Source organism: Elgaria multicarinata, chromosome 2, assembly GCF_023053635.1.
Source record: "Elgaria multicarinata webbii isolate HBS135686 ecotype San Diego chromosome 2, rElgMul1.1.pri, whole genome shotgun sequence".
NCBI classification, from domain to species: Eukaryota; Metazoa; Chordata; class Lepidosauria; order Squamata; family Anguidae; genus Elgaria; species Elgaria multicarinata.
The window spans coordinates 132,493,109-132,507,424 of record NC_086172.1 but is presented as its reverse complement, the minus strand read 5'-3'; the positions used below and the strand labels follow the sequence as shown (position 1 = coordinate 132,507,424).

At 43.5% G+C, this 14,316-nt stretch overlaps 1 protein-coding gene across 2 annotated transcripts in view; it reads right to left on the bottom strand.

Annotated features, from left to right (window-relative positions):
- Positions 1–14,316, bottom strand: part of BMF (Bcl2 modifying factor) — a 38,827-nt gene that overhangs the window by 21,824 nt on the left and 2,687 nt on the right. Inside the window, exons 1-2 of one of the 2 annotated variants that reach the window (XM_063117741.1) lie at positions 9,334–9,413; positions 2,014–2,334 (exon numbers count right to left, since the gene is read on the bottom strand). In XM_063117741.1, the coding sequence (XP_062973811.1) occupies positions 2,014–2,329 (316 nt within the window). In that variant the 5' untranslated portion in view covers positions 2,330–2,334; positions 9,334–9,413. Of the gene's footprint in view, positions 1–2,013; positions 2,335–9,333; positions 9,414–14,316 lie in introns of those variants that run through there. The other variant, XM_063117742.1, reaches the window with a different exon arrangement.

The window sequence follows — 14,316 nt, the reverse complement described above, 5'->3', positions numbered from 1 at the left end:
GGAAACAAAGCCCTATTAAGAGAGACTGAAAGAACTGGGCATGTTTAGCCTGGAGAAGAGAAGATTGAGGGGAGACATGATAGCACTCTTCAAATACTTAAAAGGTTGTCACACAGAGGAGGGCCAGGATCTCTTCTCGATCCTCCCAGAGTGCAGGACACGGAATAACGGGCTCAAGTTAAAGGAAGCCAGATTCCGGCTGGACATCAGGAAAAACTTCCTGACTGTTAGAGCAGTGCGACGGTGGAATCAGCTACCTAGGGAGGTTGTGGGCTCTCCCACACTAGAGGCATTCAAGAGGCAGCTGGACAAGCATCTGTCAGGGATGCTTTAGGGTGGATTCCTGCATTGAGCAGGGGGTTGGACTCGATGGCCTTGTAGGCCCCTTCCAACTCTGCTATTCTATGATTCTATGATCCTATAAACAGTTATATCCTCCTTAATCATAAAAACGAGTGATGTACAGCAGAAATAAAATCAATAGAAGCAGTACAAACCAAACCAAGAAGAGCAAAAAGTAAAATAAAAATAAAACAGAAATATGAAATAAAAATATAACAGAAGCAACATAGCTGAACATTGCATATGGGCAAGTATGGTTTTCCTATGGGAAGGTACTGTCCTATGTTTCCTTATGAACAGGTATATTTTCCCTATGGGCAAGCATAGTATTCCTATGGGGAAGTTCTGTCCCAAGTACCGTCATTTGTTTCCTTTTCCTTTTGGGTTGTATAGTTTCCCTATGGACAACTGCTATCCTATGTTTCCCTATGGAGAAGTATGGTTTCCCTATGGCCTTGTAGGTCCCTTCCAACTCTGCTATTTTATGATTCTATAGGAAAAATGTCTCCTGATGCACATTCTCTACACCAAGCATGATTTTGTGCACCTCTATCAGGTCTCCACATCTTTTTCCCCAAGCTAAACAATGCCAGCTGTTGTAACCTTCCCTAATAGGAGAGATGCCCCTTGATTGTTTTGGTTGCCCCTTTCTGCACTTTTTCCAGCTCCATAATCTCTTTTTTAGGTGTGGTTACCAGAACTATACACAGTATTCTAAGTGTGGTGGCACCATAAATTTGTAGAAGGGCAGTATGATACTGGCTGTTCTATTCTCAATTCCTTTTCTAATACCGTAATGCCTAATATGAAGCTTGCCTTCTTTACAGTGGCTGCACAATGGGTTGACATTTTCATTGAGCTGTCCACCAAAGAGTTTTTTGAACTATCCCGGTTATATGATTAGGATTCATTATGCAATTTGCCACTTAAGAATGTAAGCAGCTGCCTTATACAGAGTCAGACCATTGGTTCATCTATCCCAGTACTATTCTCCGGAATTTCAGGCAAGAGTTTTCCCTAGCCTTACCTGAAGATGCTGAGTATTGAACCTGGGACCTTCTGCATGCAAAGTTTGTGTTCTACCACTGAGCTATGGATCCTCACTGTACAAGTCTTACTTGGGTGAAAATAAGCCCACACTCACTTAAATTAGATTCTCCTTGTATCTTTCTGTAGAAGAAACAAACTAATGCCGAACTAGCGGGAGCCTTGAGCAGACCTGTCTGTACATTTCAAAAGTCCATGAGGAATAGAAGTTTGTTCATTTAAAGTAGCAAAAAAGTGAGATTTTCACAATTCTGCATCATTTTCTGATTTAGCAAATCCAATGCTTCATGGCGCAATACTGACTGTATAAAACTACAAAATCCTCCTAGTGCAGTCCACTGTACCATACAAGATTAATAGAACTATCTTCCTTCTGATGCTACAGTAGCTCAAGAATGCTACAGATCAGCCACCCCCAACCTGGCACTCTCCAGATATGTTGGGACTACGATTCTCAGCATTCTGTGGTCAGCATAGCTGGCTAAGGGATGCTGGGCATTGTAGTCCAGCACACATGGATGGTACCAGGTTGGGGAAGGCTGCCATAGATATGAACTAACAAAAAGGGAGAGATTCTCAAGTGCAAAAGCAAAAATAAAAAAAGTCACATCTGAGCATCCTTACCATAAAAGAGTCTCTGGGGCTCTTCAGTGACCCCACAAGGTAACATGACATCCTGGCTGGAAGAGGATGGGCTGAGTGTTTGAGTTGCCTTGTCTTGCAGCTTTGCTGGCCTGGTGCCCGGACCACAACAGTGTGTAAGTGGGAAGAGCTGGAATCTGCCCAACAGGCAGTTGTATGACTTGCTTTGAGTGAAAATGCCAGGAAAAGTCATCTCACTGGGCTGACTGGCAAGTCCACAGTCCTCAGAATGGAACACATCATCATCCAGCCCATCCAGACTGGAGAAGTCTTCCTCCAAGTAGCCAGGGGGGTCCATTTCACCTGCAATCAAAACAAAAACAAAAACACACATTGTAGAAATAAAGACACCACTGAATTACAGAGCCAAGAATATACCGGAAAGAAACATGATTTTGTTTAAAACTTCCTCACAGAGCAGCTTGTGAATTAGGTTTTTAAAGGAAACCTACGTCAATGATAGAGGCCAATTGACCAAGCTCTCCTCTTCTTTAACAGGGAATTCTGAAGAAAGCAGCTGTGCAATAAATATGCACGGTTAAAATTTGTTTTTAACTGTGCATATTTATTGTTTTATACTGTATGCTTTTATCTGTACGCCGCTCTGAGATCTTAATGATATAGGGTGGGATATAAATATTTTAAATAAATAATAATAAATAAATAAACAAAATGGAATATTAAAAAGGTTCAAACTTTTAAGATCTTGTTAGTCATAAGAAGAAAGCTCAAGAGAAAATTTAAAAACTTAAAGAAATAGAATTTTATAAGCCAAACACCATATTAGCTTGCCACAACCACATTTAATACTTTAGTCGCAAGGACTTTCTATTCTCAACAGTTAGGAGTCAATGTTCTGTATAAATGAGGGGTGAGAATTGGTGGCCCTCCAGATGGCCCTCCATATTGGCCACGCTGACTGGGTTTGATAGAAGCTTGAATCAACATCTGGAGAGTCCCAGGTTCCCCATACCTGCTATAAACTTTGAAAATGCTCCAGTCACAGAAGTGATTGAAAGTATCAGTCAAGTCTGATATAAGCTGGGGTAGTGAGCACTGGAACCTAGTCATGCCCACCAAGATTTGCAAAAAGCTAGGTTGAAGTAGGTAACACTCTGCTGGGACTCTTGAGGTTAAAGCAGAACTGGCTGAAGACATTTTGTTATCCGAGCCAAGAAATCCAAATGGTGTCCCTTTTTGGTGAAATATAGATGAACAGCATCTCTTGGTAGACCTGGGCCTGGAGCTCAAGCAGTTTCTGTAGGCTGACCCGCAACTTGTGAATGACTGTTTCCTTTTCCTCATGTGTCCGTTTCCATCCCAGTACAATTACCACTAGTCTCCTCACTTCTTTCCTCATCAGTACTTCCACTGCCCTGATGTTCTCCTTTCATTAGCCACAACTAGTTCTAACTCCACACAACTAGGGGCCAAATCCAAATCAGACGCTCTGCCACTACTTTAAAGTAAAAATGAAAACAATGTAGCCGCTAGCTATGACTTTCAAGTAATATCTAAAAGAGATGTATGGATTTCGTTAAATCCATTCTGTGTTTCACGGGTTGCCAGGCATCTTTTATTCCATCGTCTGTTCATTGACAGAATCAGATGCTTATTTTTAGGAATGTATGAGAATTTTGTTCTTCTCTTACAGTGAAAACCTGGTCCACTGCAGAATCTGCAGATGGACTTCATAGAAATCCAAACTCATTTGAATCCATTGTGGATTTCTCCCACATCCCTAATGTCTGATTTGGCCCTCAGTTTCATTAGAGGATGACAACGCAACGTCAATAACTTCCACAAACCAACCTGAACAAATTCACATGGGGTTTGCTGACCACAGGAATTTGCATTTGGTGTATGCAAATTTCAACATTTTTATGGTGAGTTTGAAATCCCTTCTGTCCTAATCGCTTGATTCCTTTGCCTACACACAGTCGTAACTACATCATTGTATACATCTTTCTCCCACAAAAGTTTACCTGAAAAATTCTCCATGAACATTATCCGATTCTCTGATATAAAACAAAATATTTGGTTGGAAGTGAATTCTGACTGAATTCAGTGCTATTCGATGGCAAATAAATACAGAAAGAATCACAGTCAGTATAAGAGAAGGTATAAGTAGCCTCAGCTTTCCTCTGATCTAGAACATACACAGCTTGAGACCACAGTACCTGATGTAACGCCTCTCCCGACATGAACCTGCCCATACACTGTGCTTAACATCTAAGGTCCTCCTCCATGAGCCTACTCCGAGGGAAGCTCGGAGGATGGCAACAAGGAAGAGGGCCTTTTCAGTGGTGGTCCCCCCCCCAATTATGGAATGATCTCCCTGATGAGGCTCACCTGGCGCCAACATTGTTATCTTTTCAGCACCAGGTCAAGACTTTTCTCTTCTCCCAGGCATTTAACAGCATTTAACAACATATGACAAGTTAGTTAGTTTGTTTTAATGGACCCCAGAACTGTTGTTGATTAAATGGATACTGTTGTTTTATACTGTTGTTTTTATATGTTTTTGATGGTTTTAAATTTTGTATACTTTTTAATGTTCATTGTTTTTAACTTTTGTAAACCGCCCAGAGAGCTTCGGCTATGGGGTGGTATATAAATTTAATAAATAAATAAATAAAAACATACTCGGGGGGGGCACTGGATACATAAAGGGGGAAAAGACAATTGGGAAGAAATAGAGTAGTTCTGGGGGAGGGGATGTTTAGGCAGGCTGCCTGTGCCTAATCATCTGATCCTGTGGACAAAGAAGATGAAAGAGGAGAGAAGTGAACAGCTGAAAGAAAAGAGAGTGGGGTGGGGTCAAATCAGTTGTTTCCCTGAATCAGAACTCTTCCCTGAGAGTCCAGCTAAACAGGTTTCTCTGGTTTCCTGAGCTCACTTAGAACTCCACCTTAATTTAATTCATAGCCCCCCCCAAAAAACAACAACAACCAAGAGTGACAAAAAGGAGGGGGCAACATCTATTTATTTATTTATTTATTGCATTTTTATACCGCCCAATAGCTGAAGCACCTACCCACAATTTCTAGCTGGTGACACATCTAAACTGTATTGGTTATCCAATACTGAACTGGTTTTACCTTTTTAGTAAATTTAGCTGTTTTAGTATTTGGGTTTTGGTTGCACCATCTGCCATTTTGCTTCCCTTGTACAGGTGTGCCCCATTTATTTAAAACATGTTTATATACCACCTTTTGAAATGAATCATCCTCAAGGTGGTACTTTTGTAACAGGGGTGCAATGAATTCATACGTTCAGAGGAGCTTTAAAAAACATAAAACAGTAAGATTTTAATGAAAAGCCATGCAGTTGGCCAGAATAGCTTGGTCATTTCTATTATCAGACCTTGGTACCATCATCTGTGCACTGGTAGCCTCCTGTCTAGCAAACCTGCACAGCAAATTACATTGGTCTACTACCGAAGATAGTCTGGAAGCTACAGCTGGTACAGAACTTACATCTCCTAGTTCAAGTAGATTACAGAGAGCACATTATTCCCATCATGGCAATACCTGGACTATTTGCTTCCAGGTCCAATTCAAGGTGTTGCTTAATACTTTTAAAAAAACATTTAATGATTTGGAGGCCCCTGCATACCTAAGGGATTGCTGCTTGCCATAAACCATCTCCATTTCCTGTGAACTTCAGGCGCCTCCACGCTTCTTTTTCTCTTGTTGAACCTGTTGAGGTTCAGAGCAGAGCTTTCTGGTGATGGCACCCACATTTATTCATATTTAAGTTTATAGCCTGCTTTACCACCTAACAGATGATCAAAGCAAGTCACAAGAGAAATACAAAAGCCATCAGAAAATATATAAAAACATTAGGACTTAAACATTTCTTTTTTTAAATCAGCAGTTAAGGATATAAAAAAGCAGCACCAAGATTAAAGTTAATAAAGAAACACAATTGAAACCAATGTGGTTTGGCTAGATGCTGAAAGGTCTCAGCAAAACACATCTGGCAAGAGTTCGATAAAACCAGGTGCCACCACAGGAGAAATGCCGAGTTCTGGTCACAGATCATTTCACTTCAGATGGTGCTGAAACCTAGAGAAGCATCTCCCTCTATGATCTCAATTCACAGGGGAGTTGTATGGAAGAAGAACCTCCCTAAAGTATCCCAGTCTTTGGAGGTCAAAAACAGCATCTTGAATTTAACCCAGAAACAAATTGAGAACCAATTTGCGACTGCGACTGCGGGCTGCTGTTCTGTACCGCCCCCCTGGCTCATCCTCTAAATTTCTCTCTGATCTCGACTCGTGGCTGTCCTTTCTCCTCTCTGACAACTCTCCTACTCTGATCTTGGGCGACTTCAATATCCATGTGGATGACCCTCACGATACTGCAGCTCTACGATTTCGCTCCTTATCTTCCTCTTACGATCTTAAGCTCTGGTCTGAAGCACCCACACATTCCCTTGGACACTGTCTAGATCTTGTCCTCACTCGGAACTGCTCTGTCCTGGACTTTTCTATTGCTGACTTTCCTCTGTCAGATCATCATCTAGTCTCTTTCAATATTACTCACAATCCCCCTCCTTCACGTCCCGCTTCACGCCCTTGTCGTGACCTGCATTCTATCAACTATGAGGCTTTTTCTCAGTCTCTAGCCTCCTCCCTTCCTTCTGTCTTCACAGCCGTCTCCTTGGACTCAGCCATCTCCTCCTTTAACTCCTCCTTATCTTCAACTCTTGACAATCTTGCTCCATCTACAACTCGGATAGTTCGCCCCTCTCAACCCCAACCGTGGCTCACCTCTTTCCTCCACTACCTTCGCTCTTGTTCCCGGGCAGCCGAACGCCTGTGGTGTAAGACCAGGGACTGGGCGGACTTTGTCCATTACAAATTTGTTCTCTCCTCTTTCTCTTCTGCCATTTCACTGGCCAAACAGCAGCACTACTCAACGTTGATCCAGTCAAATGCTAGGCACCCTCAGCGGCTCTTCGCGTCCTTCAATTCTCTTCTGAAGCCTAATCCACCATCTCTCCCCGCCTCTCTGTCTGCCAATGACTTTGCCTCTTTCTTCAATGCTAAAATCCAAACTATTTGCTCCGGTCTGGCCAGCTCTGCTCCGCTTCCAACTCCTGTTCCTCACCTGTCAGTTCCTCCTGCAAATCTCTCGGCGTTCCCTTCAGTCTCAGCTGATGAACTGTCTAAAATACTGCGCTCGTCGAAGCCTTCCACTTGTTCCCGTGATCCGATTCCCTCTCGCGTCTTTATTAATCTTATCCCCGCTATCCTCCCGTCCTTGCTCCACATCATTAATTCCTCTCTGTCCTCTGGTTCACTTCCTTCTGCTTTTAAACATGCTACAGTCTCTCCCATTCTCAAAAACCCCACTCTTGATCGACTATCTCTGTCTAACTACCGACCTGTCTCTCTGTTGCCTCTTGTCTCAAAGATCCTGGAATGTGTGGTCTACTCTCGTTGTCTTGACTTTCTCTCTAGTAACTCTGCTCTGGATCCCTTTCAATCTGGATTCCGTCCTTTGCATTCCACTGAAACAGCCCTTACCAAGATCACCAATGATCTTCTTACTGCCAAGTCTAAAGGCCATTATTCCGTTCTTATTCTCCTTGATCTAACTGCAGCCTTTGACACGATTGATCACGATCTTCTCTTAGATTCCCTCCATGACCTTGGACTCTGTGGCTCTGTCTATAACTGGTTCACCTCCTATCTAGAGGGTCGTTCTTTCAGCGTGTCGGCTAACGGCAGCTCGTCCTCCTCTTTTCCCCTTTCAGTAGGGGTTCCGCAAGGCTCGGTGCTTGGCCCGTTGTTGTTTTCTTTATACATGCTGCCCTTGGGTAAGCTTATTCAATCTCATGGCCTCCAATATCACCTGTATGCCGATGATACACAATTATATCTCTCATCTCCGGAACTTTCTCCTGATGTTCACGATCGTATCTCGGCATGTCTTTCAGATATCTCAGCCTGGCTGCTTCATCGTCGTTTGAAACTTAATATGGCAAAAACTGAACTGCTTGTTTTTCCTCCTAAACCTTCTCCTCACCTCTCATTCTCTGTTACTGTCAACGATGTCACGCTTACTCCGGTCAAGGAAGCTCGTAGTCTTGGCTTTATATTTGATTCCTCGCTCTCCTTTATTCCTCATATTGAGGCAGTAGCTAAATCCTGTCGTTTCTTCCTGTATAATATTGCCAGGATTCGACCATTTTTGTCTGTCTCTTCTGCCAAGACTCTTGTTCACGCACTGGTTAGCTCTCGATTGGACTACTGCAACCTTCTTCTCTCTGGCCTTCCTTCGTCTCACATCAGTCCGCTGGTCTCTGTCCACCACTCTGCCGCCAAGATCATCTTCTTGGCCCGCCGCTCTGACCATGTCACTCCACTTCTGAAATCTCTTCATTGGCTCCCAATTCACTCCAGAATCCAATATAAACTTCTCCTGTTGACCTTCAAAGCTTTTCACTGTCTAGCTCCTGCCTATCTCTCCTCTCTCATCTCACACTATTCCCCCGCTCGTGCTCTCCGCACCTCTGATGCCATGCTTCTTGCCTGCCCAAGGGTCTCTACTTCCCTTGCTCGGCTTCGTCCATTTTCTTCTGCTGCCCCTTACGCCTGGAATGCTCTTCCAGAACACTTGAGAACTACAAACTCAATCACAGCTTTTAAAACTCAGCTAAAAACTTTTCTTTTCCCTATAGCTTTTAAATATTGAGTTTGTTCTGACCCTATACTGTCAGCTTCACCCTACCCGGTGCCTGTTTACACTTCCCTGTGCCTGTTTGCATTCTCTTTCCCTCCTTATTGTTTACTACAACTTTATTAGATTGTAAGCCTATGCGGCAGGGTCTTGCTATTTACTGTGTAATCTGTACAGCACCATGTACATTGATGGTGCTATATAAATAATAATAATAATAATAATAATAATAATAATAACAACAACAACAACAACAACAATGGAACTCACAAAATGTCAGTGTTGCGTGCTCTCAACTGCTAGTAACTCACAAAATAATCATATTGTCACATTTGGGACCAGCTGAACTTTCTAGACTATTTTCAAGGGCAGCCCCATATAAAGTGCTTTGAAGTGTCCAAACTGAGAGGTTACCTTAATATGTGTGGTAGTGGGCAGAACCTGAGCCTCCAAGAAATAGTACTGCTGGTGTATTGATCAAAACTGATAAACATACGGTTGATCACAGGTGCCCCCTGAACAACCAAAAGCAGTACTGGGTCCAGGAGTTCTCCCTAATTGTGAACCTCCTCCTTAAAGGAGAGAGAACCCCATCAACAGAATCGCCTACCATCAGCAGCTTCATCTTGTCTGGATCAAGCTTCTGTTTATTCATTCTCTTTCTTAATGAGGTCACCACCACACCTGATACAGATGGAGAGGAAATATAGAACAGGATGTCTTCTTTATATTGATGGCATCGTGCTCCAAATAACTGGACAACCTTACCCAGCAATGCATGGAGATGATTTTTTAAAAAAAAAATTGGAGAGAAGGGGAAAACAACAACTCATAAACAAATATGTCATCCTGAAATGTGGTATAATGTGTGAAAAAATGGGCATCGCCAGCTCAAAGTACACAAGTTTTATTTAGGTAAAAGAAATTGTGCAATACTAAGCACACTTAACAGTGCAGCCCTATACTGAAGATTCACTGGCTGAGGAGCTATAGAATTCGGTAGAAGCCCTGCTGCACTGGTAGAATGCAAGATATGCCGGCGAAGATATACCAGCGGAACCACTGGTATGGTATGACTCATGGGCATCACAGAGGAGAACGAACATAAGAAGAACCATACTGGATCAGACTAAAGGTCCATTTAGTCCAGCATTCTGTTCCCACAGTGACCAACCAGCTGCCCATGGGAAACCCACAAGCAGAACATGAGTGCAACACCTCCCACTCATGTTCCTCAACAACTGGTGTACATAGGCATACTGCCTCTGATAATGGAGGTAGCCTGGAGCCATCAGGACCAGTAGCCATTGATAGCCTCCTGCAGGAATTTATCTAATTCCTTTTTAAAGCTATATCTTGTGGTAGCAAATTCCATAGTTTAACTATGCACTGTCTCCTATCTTGTCTCCTATAAATCCATGGCCATGCCCCCATAAACAATGCAATCCACATCTAGGGCAGAAAATTTCCCTCCCATTGACTTCAATGGGAAGCAGGGAATTTAAAAAAAAAACCATGTTGACAACTGCTTTGTCCATATTGCCACAATGGAGCATACTCTGTACAGTACCATGTACATTGATGGTGCTATATAAATAAATAAAAATAATAACAATAGTATATGGTGTAACTCAGCCTTCCCCAACCTAGTGACCTCCAGATGATTTGGACTACAACTCCAAGCATCCCTGATCGTTGGCCATGCTAACTAGGGCTGATAGGAGTTGAAGTCCAAAACACCTGGAGAGCAGTAGGTTGAGGAAGGCTTGTGTAATTCAACCCCCAGTCATAGCACACCAACACCAGCATATGAATCCCAATATGAGGAGACCACAAGTGAGATGATAGGGTGTATGGCCATTTAGGGTTTGCAAGGGGGAACTCTGGCAAAGGGAAAGAGAAAGAAGGGGGCACTTTGCATAAGATTTCTCTCCTGAGTGAACACATCTCCTAGAACCCAACCTGGGCCAGATCTACACTACTGCTTTAAAGCGCTTTATAACAGTTTTGACAACTGTTGGGGCTCAGGACACCCTCCATATACAGTTGTCAAAACTGTGATAAAGCGCTTTAAAGCAGTAGTGTAGATCTGGCCCAGGTATGCGGCCTCAGGACTCTAGAAACGAACTTCTAACAGCAACCCCCACTCCAACAACAGAGAATGTCAATGGAGGTTGGTGGCTCTGATGTCACTGGGGCAGTGAATCTGCTCTGAATTTCAGTCAGAACTCTAAAGGAGCTGTCCAAGATGCCAGTAAGGTGGTGAATCCACTCTGGGTTTCAGTCTGAACAACTCAGAACTCTAAAGGAGCTATCACACAGGTAAGGAAGGGAAGGAGGAACACAGGCTGTAAGGGGTAACTTTTGAGACGGTCTTCCATCTCTCTCCATGCCCTCCCCACCCTTCCACTCCCCTTAGTCATATCTGAACACTGTGCCTTACACGAATACTCTTCCTGTATTAGAGAATTTCAATATAAAGCTGAGACAGAAAACTCTTCTGTTCCTTTTAATAGGTCCACAAAACACTGGAACATGCAAAACTATTGCTGAGCACTTGCATGACCGTGGGATATAGATTACAAGAACAGGCAATGCAGTGTTTGTGTGTGTGTGTGTGTGTGTATTTTTAAAGCTCCATAAGGCCAGCAATTAGTATCTCACCATTCTCTGGCTAGCTAGTTTAATCTGCGTACACACACGGGCACACACATGCATGTCCCCAGACCCCAAACAAGGAAGTGAAATTCAATCTTAGGGTCATTTGTTTTGCTGTGGTTTGTGCAATATAACCTTCAGTAATTTACCAGAAGCCTTGACAGACTGCACATTTACTTCAGATTAAGTCTCAGTGAAATCAGGACTTACTTCTGATTAAACTTGCATAGGCTTTGGCTGTAAATCTAATCTGATTTTGGATACCTGTACTACAGAGTAACTTTATCTGAGGTTTGAAGCAACATATCACAACTTCTGTGATGCATCTTCACTAAATCAATTGATTTGGTCTTCATTTCAGCTGTAGTCCACTATATGGCCCTACTTCCCATATTTAAAAGTTATCTATTTATGGTTAATCCAACCATAAAAGGAATTTAACATCCAGACTAGTAGCAGGCTTAACACTGTTCTTGGTTTCATTGCAAGCAATTGAAGGTAAGCCTAGAGCCCAAACATGAAATATAGGCACTGGAAACTGCTTAAGAATTCCTGGTCTAAGGTGAGTGGTGAAAGAAAAACAGAAATTCCAGAGCTATGCCTTTCAACAAGAGTGAGGAACAACATCTGAAAAGCCACAACTCCCATTGCCACTAACCATCTTGGCTGGGGCTGATGGGAGGTGGAGTCAAAGAAGATCTAGAGGGCTAAAGGTTCCCCATACCTACCTTTAAGGATGCAAACCAATGCATACTTTACTTGGGAGAAGAGTCCTGTTGAATTCAGTGTGGTTTACTTCAGACCCAGAGTAAAGACGCATAGGATAAGGCTGCAATGACTTTAATCCTAAACACACACACCTAGAAGTCACAAGTTAGTGGGACTGAACTGTCGGCATGGACAGTTCTGGGCTGTAAGGCTCACAGTTCCATACAGCATAGTACTAGAGGAGGGGATGAGGCAAAGATTGCAGATAATGAATGTCACGGAGTAGGAGGAAACATATCTCCCATTGCCTGAAACATTAACAGTAATATCTTGTTGGCCCAGGCTTGGAGGAGCTGCCTATCCTTTGCCACAGTCACATTGGAAGGACATACACATCTATACACTCCTATTTAAGAGCTCAGCCCCTCCTTCTGTTCTTGGGAGCAGCATTGGGTCACATGGGCTTCACTCAACCTACAAGTGAAAAGTCAGTCAAGGACAATGGAAATGGGCAGGTCTCAAACAAAGGGATGGGAGGGAGATGCTTGAGAGGCAATGGGTGGGGGATGGAAGGGAGGAGCGGGCATCTTAAAAGACAGACTATCTTCACTTCTGCTGCACACATAGAATTCAGGGCCATGGCTTTACAGGCAATGCCTAAATGCATAAGTGATGAAGGGGCACAACGTCTGTGCCCTAAGAACCGAAGGCTCAGCATGGCTGCCATTCTCAGTCCCAGTCTATACATACAACAAAACGAGAGTACAGGATGGACTCTTCCACTTTGGGTGGAAGCACATCGTTTAACGTCCTGCTATGTAAACGACGACTACCACCACCCTGCTATGGGTGAGGAGCTGCTGGATCTTTGTGCAGCTCTCGCATGTGGTGAGTCACTGAACGTCAGGAGGCAGCTTCAGGCTCTGGACTTACATGGCCCAACCAGGGTGCCCACTGACAGGAAAGAGTATAGGAGGGATTCATGTGCCAGTTCACTCTTACTTGAGCAACAAGATCCTGAATGTGTGACAGTTTAAAAGGGATAGCAGTCTTCTACTCGTGGGTTGTGGCAAAGCTGAGGCCGCCATGTTGGGCAATTGTGAAAGTGGTACTCCCTGCTGTAGGTTAGGAATCTGAGGTGGATCTTGGATCTGGACCAGCTGAAGACCACAGGGGGAGTCCACACTGGCCCCTCCCCCTATGTCATTGGGAGTGCTGGCCTACCCCACTCAGTTCAGACCTGGCCATGTTGCCGCGTTGAATCGGCAAGGTCTGAAAGGGAGCTCTACTCAAATTCACTTGAACATGAGTAGAACTCTCCATGCAATCAGGAATCCCATAAGGCAGGTTCCGTGATCACGCAGAGAGTTCTACTCATGTTCAAAAAGCCCTGACTCTACCTCCTTTAAACCCTCACACATTCAGGCATTTGGTTAAAATTGGCTCCTTGCCTCCTGGTTTGTCCTTCAGTTCTGAGTTGCTTTTTAGTATTGGATTGTTCCATGGCCCCTGGTTCCTCATTTGTGGCTCACCTCAGACTGCAGCTCACAGCCCAACCCTGAAGTGTACTAGCGACTAGTGTCCACTTACATGGTGGGAGTGGAAGAAGAGAGAGAGGACAGGGGAGGTCTGCCCCGTTCCAGCTGTTAGTGTTCTGGTTGTGTGTGGTGGTGGAGCATTAAAAGAATGTGGCATGCATCCTTGCTATCTGAAGCAGTCGAGTCCACTCTGTTTCTTTAGGATTCTATCACTTCACTCCACTACATGTACAGACAGTTTAACTGTTTTAATAGTTTTACTGCTTTTAAATTATATATTGTTTTAGCTTGGTTTATGGTTTAATTTGCTCTTAGCTGTGTATATTTACTGTTTTATACTGTATGCTTTTATCTGTACACCGCCCTGAGATCTTATTGATAAAGGGTGGGTTATAAATGTTTTAAATAAATAAATAAGTTGCAAGTGGAAGGAATGGTGGTGGTAGCCCATGGAAACTGATGGCTCTGTTGTTGTTGGGGCAGTGAATCAGCTCCGGATTTCAGTCAGAAATATTCAGAACTCTAAAGGAGCTATCCAAGGTGCTTTAGAGTTCTGACTGAAACCCGGAATGGGTTCACCACCCCACTGACATCGGAGCCACCAGCTTCCACGGCTGGAAAGGTAAGCAAAAAGATGACAGAACTAGAAATGTCTTGAAGTACCAGAGGAGGAGGAAGGATATTGCTGG